The 15,645-nt window shown below is 45.4% G+C and overlaps 1 protein-coding gene across 9 annotated transcripts in view; it reads left to right on the forward strand.

Moving 5' to 3' along the window:
- LOC110537841 (phosphatidylinositol-3,5-bisphosphate 3-phosphatase MTMR4) overlaps positions 1-15,645 on the forward strand; it is a 168,589-nt gene that overhangs the window by 25,425 nt on the left and 127,519 nt on the right. For 8 of the 9 annotated variants that reach the window (XM_090192846.1, XM_090192849.1, XM_090192856.1 and 5 more), the window contains exon 2: positions 14,442-14,544. In XM_090192846.1, coding sequence (XP_090048972.1) covers positions 14,542-14,544 — 3 coding nt within the window. In that variant the 5' untranslated portion in view covers positions 14,442-14,541. Of the gene's footprint in view, positions 1-14,441; positions 14,545-15,645 lie in introns of those variants that run through there. The other variant, XM_090192858.1, reaches the window with a different exon arrangement.

The raw sequence follows: 15,645 nt of genomic DNA on the forward strand, positions 1-15,645 counted from the left end.
AGGAAGCTTCCAGGGTCCTGTCTTCCCTATGTCAAGGTAATCGATCCATAACAGACTACTCTATTGAGTTTCGCACTCTTGCTGCCTCCAGTGACTGGAACGAGCCGGCTTTGCTCGCTCGTTTTCTGGAGGGTCTCCGCGCGGAGGTAAAGGATGAGATTCTCTCCCGGGAGGTTCCTTCCAGCGTGGATTCCTTGATTGAACTCGCTATTCGCATAGAGCGACGGGTTGATCTTCGTCACCGAGCTCGTGGAAAGGAGCTCGCGTTCTCCGTTGCCCCCCTCTCCGCATCACTACCATCTTCCTCTGCCGGCTCGGGTGCTGAGCCTATGCAGCTGGGAGGTATCCGCATCTCGACTAAAGAGAGGGAACGGAGAATCACCAACCGCCTCTGTCTCTATTGCGGTTCCGCTGGTCATTTTGTCACTTCATGTCCAGTAAAAGCCAGAGCTCATCAGTAAGCGGAGGGCTACTGGTGAGCGCTACTACTCCTGTCTCTCCTTCAAGATCCTGCACTACCTTGTCGGTCCATCTACGCTGGACCGGTTCGTCAGCTTCCTGCAGTGCCTTGATAGACTCTGGGGCGGAGGGCTGTTTTATGGACGAGACCTGGGCTCGGGAACATGACATTCCTCTCAGACAGTTAAGGGAGCCCACGGCCTTGTTCGCTTTGGATGGTAGTCCTCTCCCCAGGATTCAGCGTGAGACGCTACCTTTAACCCTCACTGTCTCTGGTAATCATAGCGAAACCATTTCTTTTTTGATTTTTCGTTCACCTTTTACACCTGTTGTTTTGGGCCATCCCTGGCTAGTTTGTCATAATCCTTCTATTAATTGGTCTAGTAATTCTATCCTCTCCTGGAACGTCTCTTGTCATGTGAAATGTTTAATGTCTGCTATCCCTCCTGTTTCCTCTGTCTCTTCTTCACAGGAGGAGCCTGGTGATTTGACAGGGGTGCCGGAGGAATATCACGATCTGCGCACGGTGTTCAGTCGGTCCAGGGCCACCTCTCTTCCTCCACACCGGTCGTATGATTGTAGTATTGATCTCCTTCCGGGAACCACTCCCCCCCGGGGTAGACTATACTCTCTGTCGGCTCCCGAACGTAAGGCTCTCGAAGATTATTTGTCTGTAGCTCTTGACGCCGGTACCATAGTCCCCTCCTCCTCTCCCGCCGGAGCGGGGTTTTTTTTTTGTCAAGAAGAAGGACGGGTCTCTGCGTCCCTGCATAGATTATCGAGGGCTGAATGACATAACAGTGAAGAATCGTTATCCGCTTCCTCTTATGCCTTCGAGATCCTGCAGGGAGCCAGGTTTTTCACTAAGTTGGACCTTCGTAACGCTTACCATCTCGTGCGCATCAGGGAGGGGGACGAGTGGAAGACGGCATTTAACACTCCGTTAGGGCACTTTGAATACCGGGTTCTTCCTTTCGGCCTCGCTAACGCTCCAGCTGTCTTTCAGGCATTAGTTAATGACGTCCTGAGAGACATGCTGAACATCTTTGTTTTCGTTTACCTTGACGATATCCTGATTTTTTCACCGTCACTCCAGATTCATGTTCAGCACGTTCGACGTGTCCTCCAGCGCCTTTTAGAGAATTGTCTTTTTGTGAAGGCTGAGAAGTGCACTTTTCATGCCTCCTCCGTCACATTTCTCGGTTCTGTTATTTCCGCTGAAGGCATTAAGATGGATCCCGCTAAGGTCCAAGCTGTCATTGATTGGCCCGTCCCTAAGTCACGCGTCGAGCTGCAGCGCTTTCTCGGCTTCGCGAACTTCTATCGTCGTTTCATCCGTAATTTCGGTCAGGTGGCAGCTCCTCTCACAGCCCTTACTTCTGTCAAGACGTGCTTTAAGTGGTCCGTTTCCGCCCAGGGAGCTTTCGATCTCCTCAAGAATCGTTTTACTTCCGCACCTATCCTTGTTACACCTGACGTCTCTAGACAGTTCGTTGTCGAGGTTGACGCGTCAGAGGTGGGCGTGGGAGCCATTCTTTCTCAGCGCTCCCTCTCTGACGACGCGTATTTTTCTCATCGCCTGTCGCCGTCGGAACGTAACTATGATGTGGGAAACCGCGAACTGCTCGCCATCCGCTTAGCCCTAGGCGAATGGCGACAGTGGTTGGAGGGGGCGACCGTTCCTTTTGTCGTTTGGACTGACCATAGGAACCTTGAGTACATCCGTTCTGCCAAACGACTTAATGCACGTCAGGCTCGTTGGGCGCTGTTTTTCGCTCGTTTCGAGTTCGTGATTTCTTATCGTCCGGGCTCTAAGAACACCAAGCCTGATGCTTTATCTCGTCTCTTCAGTTCTTCAGTAGCCTCCACTGACCCCGAGGGGATTCTCCCTGAGGGGCGTGTTGTCGGGTTGACTGTCTGGGGAATTGAGAGGCAGGTAAAGCAAGCACTCACTCACACTCCGTCGCCGCGCGCTTGTCCTAGGAACCTTCTTTTCGTTCCCGTTCCTACTCGTCTGGCCGTTCTTCAGTGGGCTCACTCTGCCAAGTTAGCCGGCCACCCTGGCGTTCGGGGTACGCTTGCTTCCATTCGCCAGCGTTTTTGGTGGCCCACCCGGGAGCATGACACGCGTCGTTTCGTGGCTGCTTGTTCGGTCTGCGCGCAGACTAAATCCGGTAACTCCCCTCCTGCCGGCCGTCTCAGGCCGCTTCCCATTCCCTCTCGACCGTGGTCTCACATCGCCTTAGATTTTATCACCGGACTGCCTTCGTCAGCGGGGAAGACTGTTATTCTTACGGTTGTCGATAGGTTCTCTAAGGCGGCTCATTTTATTCCCCTTGCTAAGCTTCCTTCTGCTAAAGAGACGGCACAAATCATCATCGAGAATGTTTTCAGAATTCATGGCCTTCCGTCAGACGTCGTTTCGGACAGGGGTCCGCAATTCACGTCTCAATTTTGGAGGGAGTTTTGCCGTTTGATTGGGGCTTCCGTCAGTCTATCTTCCGGCTTTCACCCCCAGCCTAACGGTCAAGCAGAACGGGCCAATCAGACTATTGGTCGCATCTTACGCAGTCTTTCTTTCCGTAACCCTGCGTCTTGGTCAGAACAGCTCCCCTGGGCAGAATACGCCCACAACTCGCTTCCTTCGTCTGCGACCGGGCTATCTCCTTTTCAGAGTAGCCTCGGGTACCAGCCTCCGCTGTTCTCGTCTCAGTTCGCCGAGTCCAGCGTCCCCTCCGCTCAGGCTTTTGTCCAACGTTGCGAGCGCACCTGGAAGAGGGTCAGGTCTGCACTTTGCCGTTATAGGGGGCAGACTGTGAGAGCCGCTAATAAGCGTAGAACTAAGAGTCCTAGATATTGTCGCGGTCAGAGAGTTTGGCTCTCCACTCAGAACCTTCCCCTTAAGACAGCTTCTCGCAAGCTGACCCCGCGGTTCATTGGTCCGTTCCGTATTTCTCAGATCATTAATCCTGTCGCAGTGCGACTTCTTCTTCCGCGATATCTTCGTCGCGTCCACCCGGTCTTCCATGTCTCCTGTGTTAAGCCCGTTCTTCGCGCTCCCGCTCGTCTTCCCCCCCCCCCCATCCTTGTCGAGGGCGCACCTATCTACAGGGTCCGTAAGATTTTGGACATGCGTCCTCGGGGCCGTGGTCATCAGTACCTAGTGGATTGGGAGGGGTACGGTCCTGAGGAAAGGAGTTGGGTTCCCTCTCGGGACGTGCTGGACCGTTCGCTGATCGATGATTTCCTCCGTTGCCGCCAGGTTTCCTCCTCGAGTGCGCCAGGAGGCGCTCGGTGAGTGGGGGGGGTACTGTCATGTATTGTCATGTTGTGTCTTGTTCCTGTTCTTTCTCTTCACCCTGTCTCCCTCTGCTGGTCGTATTAGGTTACCTTTTCTTACCCTCCTTCCCCCAGCTGTTCCTTGTCTCCTCTAACTACCTCGTTCACCCCTTTTCCCACCTGTTCCCTTTTTCCCTCTGATTAGGTCTCTATATCTCTCTCTGTTCCTGCTTCTGTCTTTGTCGGATTCTCGTTTGTGTTTCTCATGCCTGAACCAGACTATCGTCGTGTTTGCTGCAACCTTGTCCTGTCCTGTCGGAATCTGCCAGTTCATCTAACCTTGTCCTGTCCTGTCGGAATCTGCCTGTCCATCTGAGCCTACATGTGTTTCGTCATTAAAGAAACTCTGTTTTGTTAATTCGCTTTTGGGTCCTCATTCACGCACCTGACAGAACTATTGCAGCATAAGTACTGGAGGCTGACACGGGAGGGGTCAGTAGACACTGTGGCCCTGTCCGACGATATCCCCGGACGAGGCCAAACAGCAGGATATAACCCCACCCACTTTGCCAAAGCACAGCCCCCACACCACGAGAGGGATATCTTCAACCACCAACCTACTACCCTGAGACAAGGCTGTGGTATCATTTGTTTTTCAACAGGACAATGACCCAACACACCTCCAGAATATGTAAGGACTATTTGACCAAGAAGGAGAGTGATGGAGTGCTGCATCAGATGACCTGGCCTCCACAATCACTTGACCTCAACCCAATTGGGATGGTTTGGGATGAGTTGGACCGCAGAGGGAAGGAAAAGCAGCCAACAAGTGCTCAGCATTTGTGTGAACCCCTTCACACACAACCCCTTGTTGTTAAAGCATTCCAGGTGAAGCTGGTTGAGAGAATGCAATTCCACAAATTAACTTTTAACAAGGCACACCTGTTAATTGAAATGCATTCCAGGTGACTACCTCATGAAGCTGGATGAAAGAATTCCAAGAGTGTGCAACGCTGTCATCAAGGCAAAAGGTGGCTACTTTGAATAATCTCAAAAATATATATATTTTGATTTGTTTAACCCTTTTTTGGTTACTAAACTCAATGTCCTCTCTCTGTCAACTGCTTTATTTTCAGCAAACTTAACGTGTAAATATTTGTATGAGCATAACAATATTCAACAACTGATACATAAACTGAACAAGTTCCACAGACATGTGACTAACAGAAATGGAATAATGTGTCCCTGAACAAAGGGGAGGGTGGGGGGGGTCAAAATCAAAAGTAACAGTCTGGTGTGGCCACCAGCTGCATTAAGTACTGCAGTGTATCTCCTCCTCATGGACTGCACCATATTTGCAAGTTCTTGCTGTGAGATGTTACCACACTCTTCCACTAAGGCACCTGCAAGTTCCCGGACATTTCTGGGGGGAATGGCCCTAGCCCACACCCTCCGATCCAACAGGTCCCAGACGTGCTCAATGGGATTGAGATACGGGCTCTTCGCTGGCCATGACAGAACACTGACATTCCCGTCTTGCAGGAAATCACGCAACGAGCAGTTTGGCTGGTGACATTGTCATGCTGGAGGGTCATGTCAGGAAGAGGCTGCAAGAAGAGTACCACATGAGGGAGGAGGATGTCTTCCCTGTAACGCACAGCGTTGAGATTGCCTGCAATGACAACAAGCTCAGTCTGATGATGCTGTGACACACCACCCCAGACCAATCTCGTTCCAGAGTACAGGCCTCGGTGTAACGCTCATTCCTTCGACGATAAATGCGAATCTGACCATCACCCCATGTAAGACAAAACCGCGACTTGTCAGTGAAGAGCACTTTTTGCCAGTCCTGTCTGGTCCAACGACGGTGGGTTTGTGCCCTTAGGCGACATTGTTGCCGGTGATGTCTGGTGAGGACCTGCCTAACAACAGGCCTACAAGCCCTCAGTCCAGCCTCTCACAGCCTATTGGGGACAGTCTGAACACTCTTGGAGGGATTGTGCATTCCTGGTGTAACTCGGGCAGTTGTTGTTGCCATCCTGTATCTGTCCCGCAGGTGTGATGTTTGGATGCACTGATCCTGTGCAGGGGTTGTTACAGGTGGTCTGCCACTGCGAGGACGATCAGCTGTCCGTCCTGTCCTCCCTGTAGCTCTGTCTTAGGCGCCTCACAGTACGGACATTGCAATTTATTGCCCTGGCCACATCTGCAGTCCTCATGCCTCCTTGCAGCATGCCTAAGGCACGTTCACGCAGATAAGGGACCCCGGGTATCTTTCTTTTAGTGTTTTTCAGAGTCCGTAGAAAGGCCTCTTTAGTGTCCTACGTTTTCGTAACTGTGACCTTAATTGCCTACCGTCTGTAAGCTGTTAGTGTCTTAGCGACCGTTCCACAGGTGCATGTTCATTAACTGTTTATGGTTCATTGAACAAGCATGGGAAACATGTTTAAACCCTTTACAATGAAGATCTGTGAAGTTATTTGGATTTTTATGAATTATCTTTGAAAGACAGGGTCATTAAAAAGGACGTTTTTTTTTTTTTTTTTTTTTGCTGAGTTTACATGATTCCATATTTCATAGTTTTGATGTTCACTATTATTCTACAATTTAGAAAAAGGCAAAAATAAAGAAAAAGCCTTGAATGAGCAGATGTGTCCAAACTTTTGACTGGTACTGTGCTTGCAGTCAAAACATCATTCAAAGACTTGAGTTTGATACTGGATATGACTGAAAAATGTCTCACCTTTATTTGCAACGGTGGAGTACATGACAAGGGAATATATTCAATGAACAGGCTACAATGTGTAGATCTCATGCTTGGAAATAACTACACGTACAGTGCCTTGCGAAAGTATTCGGCCCCCTTGAACTTTGCGACCTTTTGCCACATTTCAGGATTCAAACATAAAGATATAAAACTGTATTTTTTTGTGAAGAATCAACAACAAGTGGGACACAATCATGAAGTGGAATGACATTTATTGGATATTTCAAACTTTTTTAACAAATCAAAAACTGAAAAATTGGGCGTGCAAAATTATTCAGCCCCCTTAAGTTAATACTTTGTAGCGCCACCTTTTGCTGCGATTACAGCTGTAAGTCGCTTGGGGTATGTCTCTATCAGTTTTGCACATCGAGAGACTGAAATTTTTTCCCATTCCTCCTTGCAAAACAGCTCGAGCTCAGTGAGGTTGGATGGAGAGCATTTGTGAACAGCAGTTTTCAGTTCTTTCCACAGATTCTCGATTGGATTCAGGTCTGGACTTTGACTTGGCCATTCTAACACCTGGATATGTTTATTTTTGAACCATTCCATTGTAGATTTTGCTTTATGTTTTGGATCATTGTCTTGTTGGAAGACAAATCTCCGTCCCAGTCTCAGGTCTTTTGCAGACTCCATCAGATTGTCTTCCAGAAGGGTCCTGTATTTGGCTCCATCCATCTTCCCATCAATTTTAACCATCTTCCCTGTCCCTGCTGAAGAAAAGCAGGCCCAAACCATGATGCTGCCACCACCATGTTTGACAGTGTGTTCAGGGTGATGAGCTGTGTTGCTTTTACGCCAAACAAAACGTTTTGCATTGTTGCCAAAAAGTTCAATTTTGGTTTCATCTGACCAGAGCACCTTCTTCCAAATGTTTGGTGTGTCTCCCAGGTGGCTTGTGGCAAACTTTAAACAACACTTTTTATGGATATCTTTAAGAAATGGCTTTCTTCTAGCCACTCTTCCATAAAGGACAGATTTGTGCAATATACGACTGATTGTTGTCCTATGGACAGAGTTTCCCACCTCAGCTGTAGATCTCTGCAGTTCATCCAGAGTGATCATGGGCCTCTTGGCTGCATCTCTGATCAGTCTTCTCCTTGTATGAGCTGAAAGTTTAGAGGGACGGCCAGGTCTTGGTAGATTTGCAGTGGTCTGATACTCCTTCCATTTCAATATTATCGCTTGCACAGTGCTCCTTGGGATGTTTAAAGCTTGGGAAATCTTTTTGTATCCAAATCCGTCTTTAACCTTCTTCACAACAGCATCTCGGACCTGCCTGGTGTGTTACTTGTTCTTCATGATGCTCTCTGCGCTGAGACTATCACAGTGCAGGTGCATTTATACGGAGACTTGATTACACACAGGTGGATTGTATTTATCATCATTAGTCATTTAGGTCAACATTGGATCATTCAGAGATCCTCACTGAACTTCTGGAGAGAGTTTGCTGCACTGAAAGTAAAGGGGCTGAATAATTTTGCACGCCCAATTTTTCAGTTTTTGATTTGTTAAAAAAGTTTGAAATATCCAATAAATGTCATTCCACTTCATGATTGTGTCCCACTTGTTGTTGATTCTTCACAAAAAAATACAGTTTTATATCTTTATGTTGGAAGCCTGAAATGTGGCAAAAGGTCACAAAGTTCAAGGGGGCCGAATACTTTCGCAAGGCACTGTATATACGATTTGCATCCTTGTCTCAGTTAAGTTATATTCTACTCAATTCATAGTCTTCATTAATGTCATTCAGACTGTTTTGAAGTTGATACAACTGGATATCATAGCTGGTGTTCTTTAGCTAGGTTCTGAACTAATATTTATACCAAACGTTTTAGATCAGCTACATAGCTAAGTACACATCCATAGGCATACATGTATTTAAGCAATAAGCAAGAAAATGGTTAGCTAGCTACGTTACTTCAGCGGCCCTTCATGGCAAATATCAGCAAGGCAAGTTTACGAAATTGTACGTTCAATTTGCAGTAAATGCTTTTGCTAGCTAGATTCTTTACATCCACTGTTTCACAAGACCACAGCCTGGTTTGCTGGTTGTTTCAGGAGTCCCTAAAACATTAAACAACCATAATTACAATTCCATACTCATGTCACAATGCCCATAAAGCTAGCTGGCTAATATTATTTAGTCAGCTAGCTTACTAAATAGCAATTTACGTAAATGAACATCATGTCAAAAAAATATGCATAATCGTTTGTCTCTAAATTTACCTAACATATTCTTCTCAACTGTACATTTTTTGCATGATTAGTTATGACATTATAATGACTTAAATTTGCTTCCATCCTAGAATTTTTGTCAGCCATCGTTGCTGAAGAACTCCAGCCTTGGGTAATGGGAACCAGTTTGCCGCTGGTGATTCGCGTAAAGTTGGGAAATGCTGAACTTTTTCAGCGCCTCCCACGCCACTTTCGCGCCGCCCAAAGGTCCCTCGCCCACACTGCCTCTCACTGCTTTCCTTCCATTGAAAATGAATGGGAAGCAGTGTTTCACTGCATGGTAGCGCGCACTAGTTTACACGTCTGGTAATGGAGTGTGTTGCAGTGTTTTCCACAAGTGCCGTGCCTTCAGAAAGTATTCATACCCCTCGACCCAGTCCACATTTTGTTGTTACAGCCTGAATTTCAAATGGATGACATATTTTTTCTCACCCATCTACACACAATATCCCATAATGTATTGAAAATGAAATAATGACATCGTATTTACATAAGTATTCACACCCAAGTCAATACATGTTAGAATAACCTTTCTTTCTGGGTAAGTCTCTAGGCTCCAGTTTGGCACAGCGATCTAAGGCACTGCATCTCAGTGCTAGAAGCGGTTACTACAGACGCTGGTTTGGTCCTGGGCTGTATCACAACTCTCCGAAGATCGGCAGTCCCATAGGGCGAAGCACAATTAGTCCAGCGTTGTCTGGGTTAGGGGAGGTTTTGGCCGGGTTAGGCCGTCATTGTAAAATAAGAATTTCTTGTTAACTGGCTTGCCTAGTTAAATAAATAAAATAAAAACCTGGATTGTACAATATTTGCCCATTATTCTTTTAAAGATTCTTCAAGCTCTGTCAAATTGGTTGTTGAACATTGCTAGACAATCAATTTCAGGTCTTGCCATAGATTTCCAAGTCAACACTCTAACTCTCCCTCAATCACTGTCTTCCCTGGTAAACAACTCCAGTGTATTTTATTAATTTATTTAACCTTTATTTAAGTAGGCATTAGATTTGTGTTGATTTGAACTTGTGTTTTAGGTTATTGTCCTGCTGAAACGTGAATTCATCTCCCATTGTCTGTTGGAAAGCAGACTGAAGCAGGTTGAAGCATGCACTTCTGTCCACTTCCGGTAATATTGTATTGTATGGTACAGAAACGGTATGACTGTATGAAAACCTGGATACCGCCTATCCCCCACGACTTTGCGTGGCTGGCTAGATGAAACACGTGAAAAAAAAAACTTAACCAAAAGTATGTGCACGCACACCTGCTCATCAAACATCTAATTCCAAAATCATGGGCATTAATTTGGAGTTGGTCCCCCCTTTGCTGCTCAAACAGCCTCCAGTCTTCTGGGAAGGATTTCCACTAGATGTTGGAACATTGCTATGGGAACTTGCTTACATTCAGCTGCGAGTATTAGTGATGTTGGGTACAGATGTTGGGCGATTAGTCCTGGCTTGCAGTCGGCGTTCCAATTCATCTCAAAGGTGTTCGATGAGGTTTAGGTCAGGGCTCTGTGCAGGCCAGTCAAGTTCTTCCACATTGATCTCAACAAACCATTTATGTATGAATCTCACGCTTTGTGCTTGGGGGCATTGTCATGCTGAAACAGAAAAGGAACTTCCCCAAACTGTTGACACAAAATTGTCTAGAATGTCATTGTATCCTGTATTATGAAGATGTCCCTTCACTGTAACTAAGGTGCCTAGCCTGAACCAAGACAAACAGCCCTATACCATTATTGGGGCGGCAGGGTAGCCTAGTGGTTAGAGCGTTGGACTAGTAACCGAAAGGTTGCAAGTTCGAATCCCCGAGCTGACAATCTGTCGTTCTGCCCCTGAACAGGCAGTTAACCCACTGTTCCTAGGCCGTCATTGAAAATAAGAATTTGTTCTTAACTGACTTGCCTAGTAAAATTAAGGTAACATTTAAAAAAAATAATAATAATTAAATGCTCCACCAAACTTTACAATTGGCACTATGGGGGCAGGTAGAGTTCTCCTGGCATCCACCAATCCCAGATTTGTCCGTTGGACTGCGAGATGTTAAAGTGTGATTCATCACTCCAGTGAACGCGTTTCCACTGCTCAACAGTCCAGCGAGCTTTACACCACTCCAGCCAATGCATTGCGCATGGTGAGTAGTTTGTTTGCGGCTGCTCGTCCATGGAAACCTGAAGTTCCCAACGAACAGTTCTGGTGCTTCCAGAGGCAGTTTGTAGTGAGTGTTGTAACCAAGGACAGGCAATTTTTACATGCTTGTGTGGCACTGTCATGGGATGCCACCTTTACAACCAGTCACTTTGCAGTTGAGCCATTGTTGCTCCAAGATGTTTCCACTTTAAAATAACAGCACTTACAGTTGACCCGGGGCAGCAGGGCAGAAGTTTAATGAACTGACTGGTTGTAAAGGTGGCATCCCATGACAGTGCCAAGTTGAACGTAACTGAGCTGAACTAAGGCTGAACTAAGGCCATTCTACTGATACTGTTTGTCTATGGAGATTGCATGGCGGTGTGCTCGATTTTATACACCTGTCAGCAACTGGGGTGGCTGAAATAGCCGAATCCCCTAATGTCCACATACCTTTTGTATAGAGTACCTTCGGGAAAGTATTCAGGCACCTTGACTTTTTCCACATTTTGTTACTTAACAGCCTTATTCTAAAATAGATTTTTACAAATCCTCTTCAATCTACACCCAATACACCAGAATGACAAAACAAAAACAGGTTCCTAGACATTTTTGCACATTTATTAAAAATTTAAACCAGATACCTTATTTACATAAGTATTCAGACCCTTTGCTATGAGACTCGAAGATGAGCTCAGGTGCATCCTGTTTACATTGATCATCTTTGAGATGTTTATACAACTTGATGGGAGTCCACCTCTGGTAATTTCAGTTGATTGGATATGATTTTGAAAGGCACACACCTGTCTACATAAGGTCCGACAGTTGACAGTGCATGTCACAGCAAAAACCAAGCCATGAAGGAATTGTACGTAGAGCTCCGAGAAAGGATTGTGTCGAGGCACATATCTGAGGCACAATATTTCTGCAGCGTTGGAGGTCCCAAGAATACAGTGATCTCCATTCTTAAATGGAAGAAGTTTGGAACCACCAAGATTCTTCCTCAGAGCTGGCCTCGTGGTGAAACTGAGCAATCGGGGGAGAGGGGCCTTGGTCAAGGAGGTGACCAAGAACCCTGCTGGTCACTCTGACAGAGCTCCAGAGTTCCTCTGTGAAGATAGGAGAACCTTCCAGAAGGACTACCATCTCTGCAGCACTTCACCAATCAGGCCTTTATGGTAGAGGGGCCAGACGGAAGCCACTCTTCTGTAAAAGGCACATGATAGCCCGCTTGGAGTTTGCCAAAAGGCACCTAAAGTCTCAGACCATGAGAAACAAGATTCTCTGGTATGATGAAAACAAGACTGAGTCAGGATCGAGGGAAAGATGAATGGAGCAAAGTACAGTGAGATCCTTGATGAAAACCAACCCCAGAGCGCTCAGGACCTCAGACTGGGGGCGAAGGTTCACCTTTGAACAGGACAACGACCCTAAGCACACAGCCGAGACAATGCAGATGTGGCTTCAGGACAAGTTTCTGAATGTCCTTGAGTGGCCCAGCCAGAGCTCGGACTTGAACCCAATCTAACATCTCTGGGGAGACCTGAAAATTGCCGTGCAGCTACACTCCCCATCCAACCTGACAGAGCTTGAGAGAATCTGCAGAGAAGAATGGGAGAAACTCCCCAAATATAGGTGTGCCAAGCTTGTAACGTCATACCCAACAAGAATCAAGGCTGTAATCACTGCCAAATGTGCTTCAACAAAGTAAAGGGTCTGAAGTTGAAGTCGGAAGTTTACATACACTTATGTTGGAGTCATTAAAACTCATTTTTCAACAACTCCACAAATTTCTTGTTAACAAACTATAGTTTTGGCAAGTCGGTTAGGACATCTACTTTGTGCATGACTTCTGACACAAGTAATTTTTTCCAACAATTGTTTACAGACAGATTATTTCACTTATAATTCACTGTCAGAAGTTTACATACACTAAATTGACTGTGCCTTTAAACAGCTTGGACAATTCCAGAAAATGATGTCATGGCTTTACAATCTTCTGATAGGCTAACTGACATAATTTCAGTCAATTGGAGGTGTTCCTGTGGATGTCCTTCAAGGCCTACCTTCTAACTCTGTGCCTCTTTGCTTGACATCATGAGAAAATCATAGCTATCAGCCAAGACCTACAAAAATTGTAGACCTCCACAAGTCTGCTTCATCCTCGGGAGCAATTTCCAAACGCCTGAAGGCACCACGTTCATCTGTACAAACAGTAGTACGCAAGTATAAACACCATGGGACCAGGCAGCCATCATACCACTCAGGAAGGAGACGCGTTCTGTCTCCTAGAGATGAACGTACTTTGGTGCAAAAAGTGCAAATCAATCCCAGTGACAGCATCATGGGGATGGCAGCATCATGTTGCTTTGCTGCAGGAGGAACTGGTGCACTTCACACAATTAATGGCATCATGAAGTAGGACAATTATGTGGATATAGTGAAGCAACATCTCAGGACATCAGTCAGGAAGTTAAAACTCGGTCTCAAATGGGTCTTCCAAATGGACAATGACCCCAAGCAAAATGGCCTAAGGACAACAAAGTCAAGGTATTGGAGTGTCCATCACAAAGCCCTGACCTCAATCCTATAGAACATTTCTGGGCAGAACTGAAAAATTGTGTGCGAGTAAGGAGGCCTACAAAGCTGACTCAGTTACACCAGCTCTGTCAGGAGGAATGGGCCAAAATTCACTCAACTTATTGTGAGAAGCTTGTGGAAGGCTACCCAAAATTTTTGACCCAAGTTAAACAATTTTTAAAGGCAATACTACCAAATACTAATGAGTGCATGTAAATGTCTGACCCACTGGGAATGTGAGGAAAGAAATAAAAGCTGAAATAAATAATTCTCTCTACTATTATTCTGACATTTCACATTCTTAAAATAAAGTGTTGATCCTAACCGACATAAAACATGGAATTGTTACTAGGATTAAATGTCAGGAATTGTGAAAAACTGAGTTTAAATGTATTTGGCTGAGGTTTATGTAAACTTCCGACTTCACGGTCTGTGGCCATGACTGTCTGTGAGTGGTTGCATTTCTCCACCCTCATCCCTTGACTGTTTACAGGAACAATGGTGAGGTGTTTGCTCTGTCCCTGTACTATAGATTGCCCTTTAACCTCTGTAGCCTTCTGCCTGGTGTGTTTAACTTGTCTAAAGTATGGTATCTTTAAAGCTATTTTTTTATTTGGATTTTTTTTCTAGTTGAGTACATTATTTATATTGCTTTGTGTGTATGTGTGTGTGTGTGTGTGTGTGTGTGTGTGTGTAAAACTTAATAAACAGAGTTAACAAAAAACTTCCAACTTCAACTGTTTGTAAATGTGAAATTTCAGTATCTTCTTTTTAATAGATAGCAAACATTTTTTTTAAACTTGTTTTTGCTTTGTCATTTTTGGATATTGTGTGTAGATTGATGAGGGGGAAAAAAACTATTTAATTGATTTTAGAATAAGGCTGTAACATAACAAAATGTGGAAAATGTCAAGGTGCACTGTATATAGTGTAAATGATGTGCCAGAAAACATCCAGTGTCTTAGCTGTGGGTCTTTCTTCTGTATTGGCAGGAGACTTTGCTGAGAAAGTGCAGCCCGGTAGCAGGGAGGACAGCAGAGGGAGCTGGAGAGGATAACCAATGCTATTGGTGCAGAACAACAGACTGACAGCATGGTAAGCCAATCAGACAGCACCACGGGAGAGAATGGGAGGGAGTGAAGCTGCTGTCATTTCATCTCTCACTGGCTTATTCTTCTTCCTGTGAAGTTCTCTTTACATTTTTTTTATTTTTTAGATTTAACCTTTATTTAACTTTGTTCTTAACTGACTTGCCAAGTTAAATTTAAAAATAATTTTAAAAAAGTGACAATGACAGCCTACCCCGGCCATACCTTGACGACGCTGGGCCAATTGTGCGCTTCCCTATGGGACTCACAATCACGGCCGGATGTGATGCATTCTCGATTCGAACCAGGGACTGTAGTGACGCCTCTTGCACTGAGATGCAGTGTCTTAGACCGTGCAGCGAGTTTTAAAATCGAATGAATGTTTTTTTGCAGTATGGTATGGTGTCTCATTATACAAAAAATTATGATACTATCTGACACTCATCACCCATAGGCTCTATGTAGACTTTTAGAAACATTGCAGCTGTTTTCACATGCCTAAACCACGTGGAGGATATTCTTCACGTGTTTCAAACGTGCTGTGTTGCGAAGCCCATAGTACAGACTATTCCCTGAAGGTTCTTTTCATCACAGCATGAACCCATCCACTCCAGACCCTAATGAATTCAAAACAGGGTTGAACACGTTTTTGCTGACGACTCACACCACACTCACAAACACCTGAGGACGGAGTAGAAGTGGAATGTGTGCCCCGTGCTTTCTGGTGACCTCTCACTAGGCATCTTATGTTCCTGTTTGCTACATTCAGAACAGGGGTTCCCCTTCTTACTGCATGGGTTGCGTTAAAGAGTGACTACCTTTAAAAAGCAATGAATCCCTTTGAAAATGTCCTACATGGCATCGACATGAGTCAGAAACAGTTATTATAGTCTCAAAATTGACTACAATGTGTAAATAGGATAATTCTGGTCATAAAGTCAGTCTCGTCTAAAACATAGTTTGGAACATATATGCTTCACAACGGTTAAAATAAAGGTTGAATTTTGATTTGACTATCAATTTTCCTACTGGGGTGAACAGCTGCGGCGATTGCTCTCTATCTAATAGCATAGACAGTGCGACAGACCTGCTCTGCAGCTCCGACTTT

The sequence above is a fragment of the Oncorhynchus mykiss genome, chromosome 12 (assembly GCF_057628025.1).
Source record: "Oncorhynchus mykiss isolate SJ-2025 chromosome 12, ASM5762802v1, whole genome shotgun sequence".
NCBI lineage: Eukaryota > Metazoa > Chordata > Actinopteri > Salmoniformes > Salmonidae > Oncorhynchus > Oncorhynchus mykiss.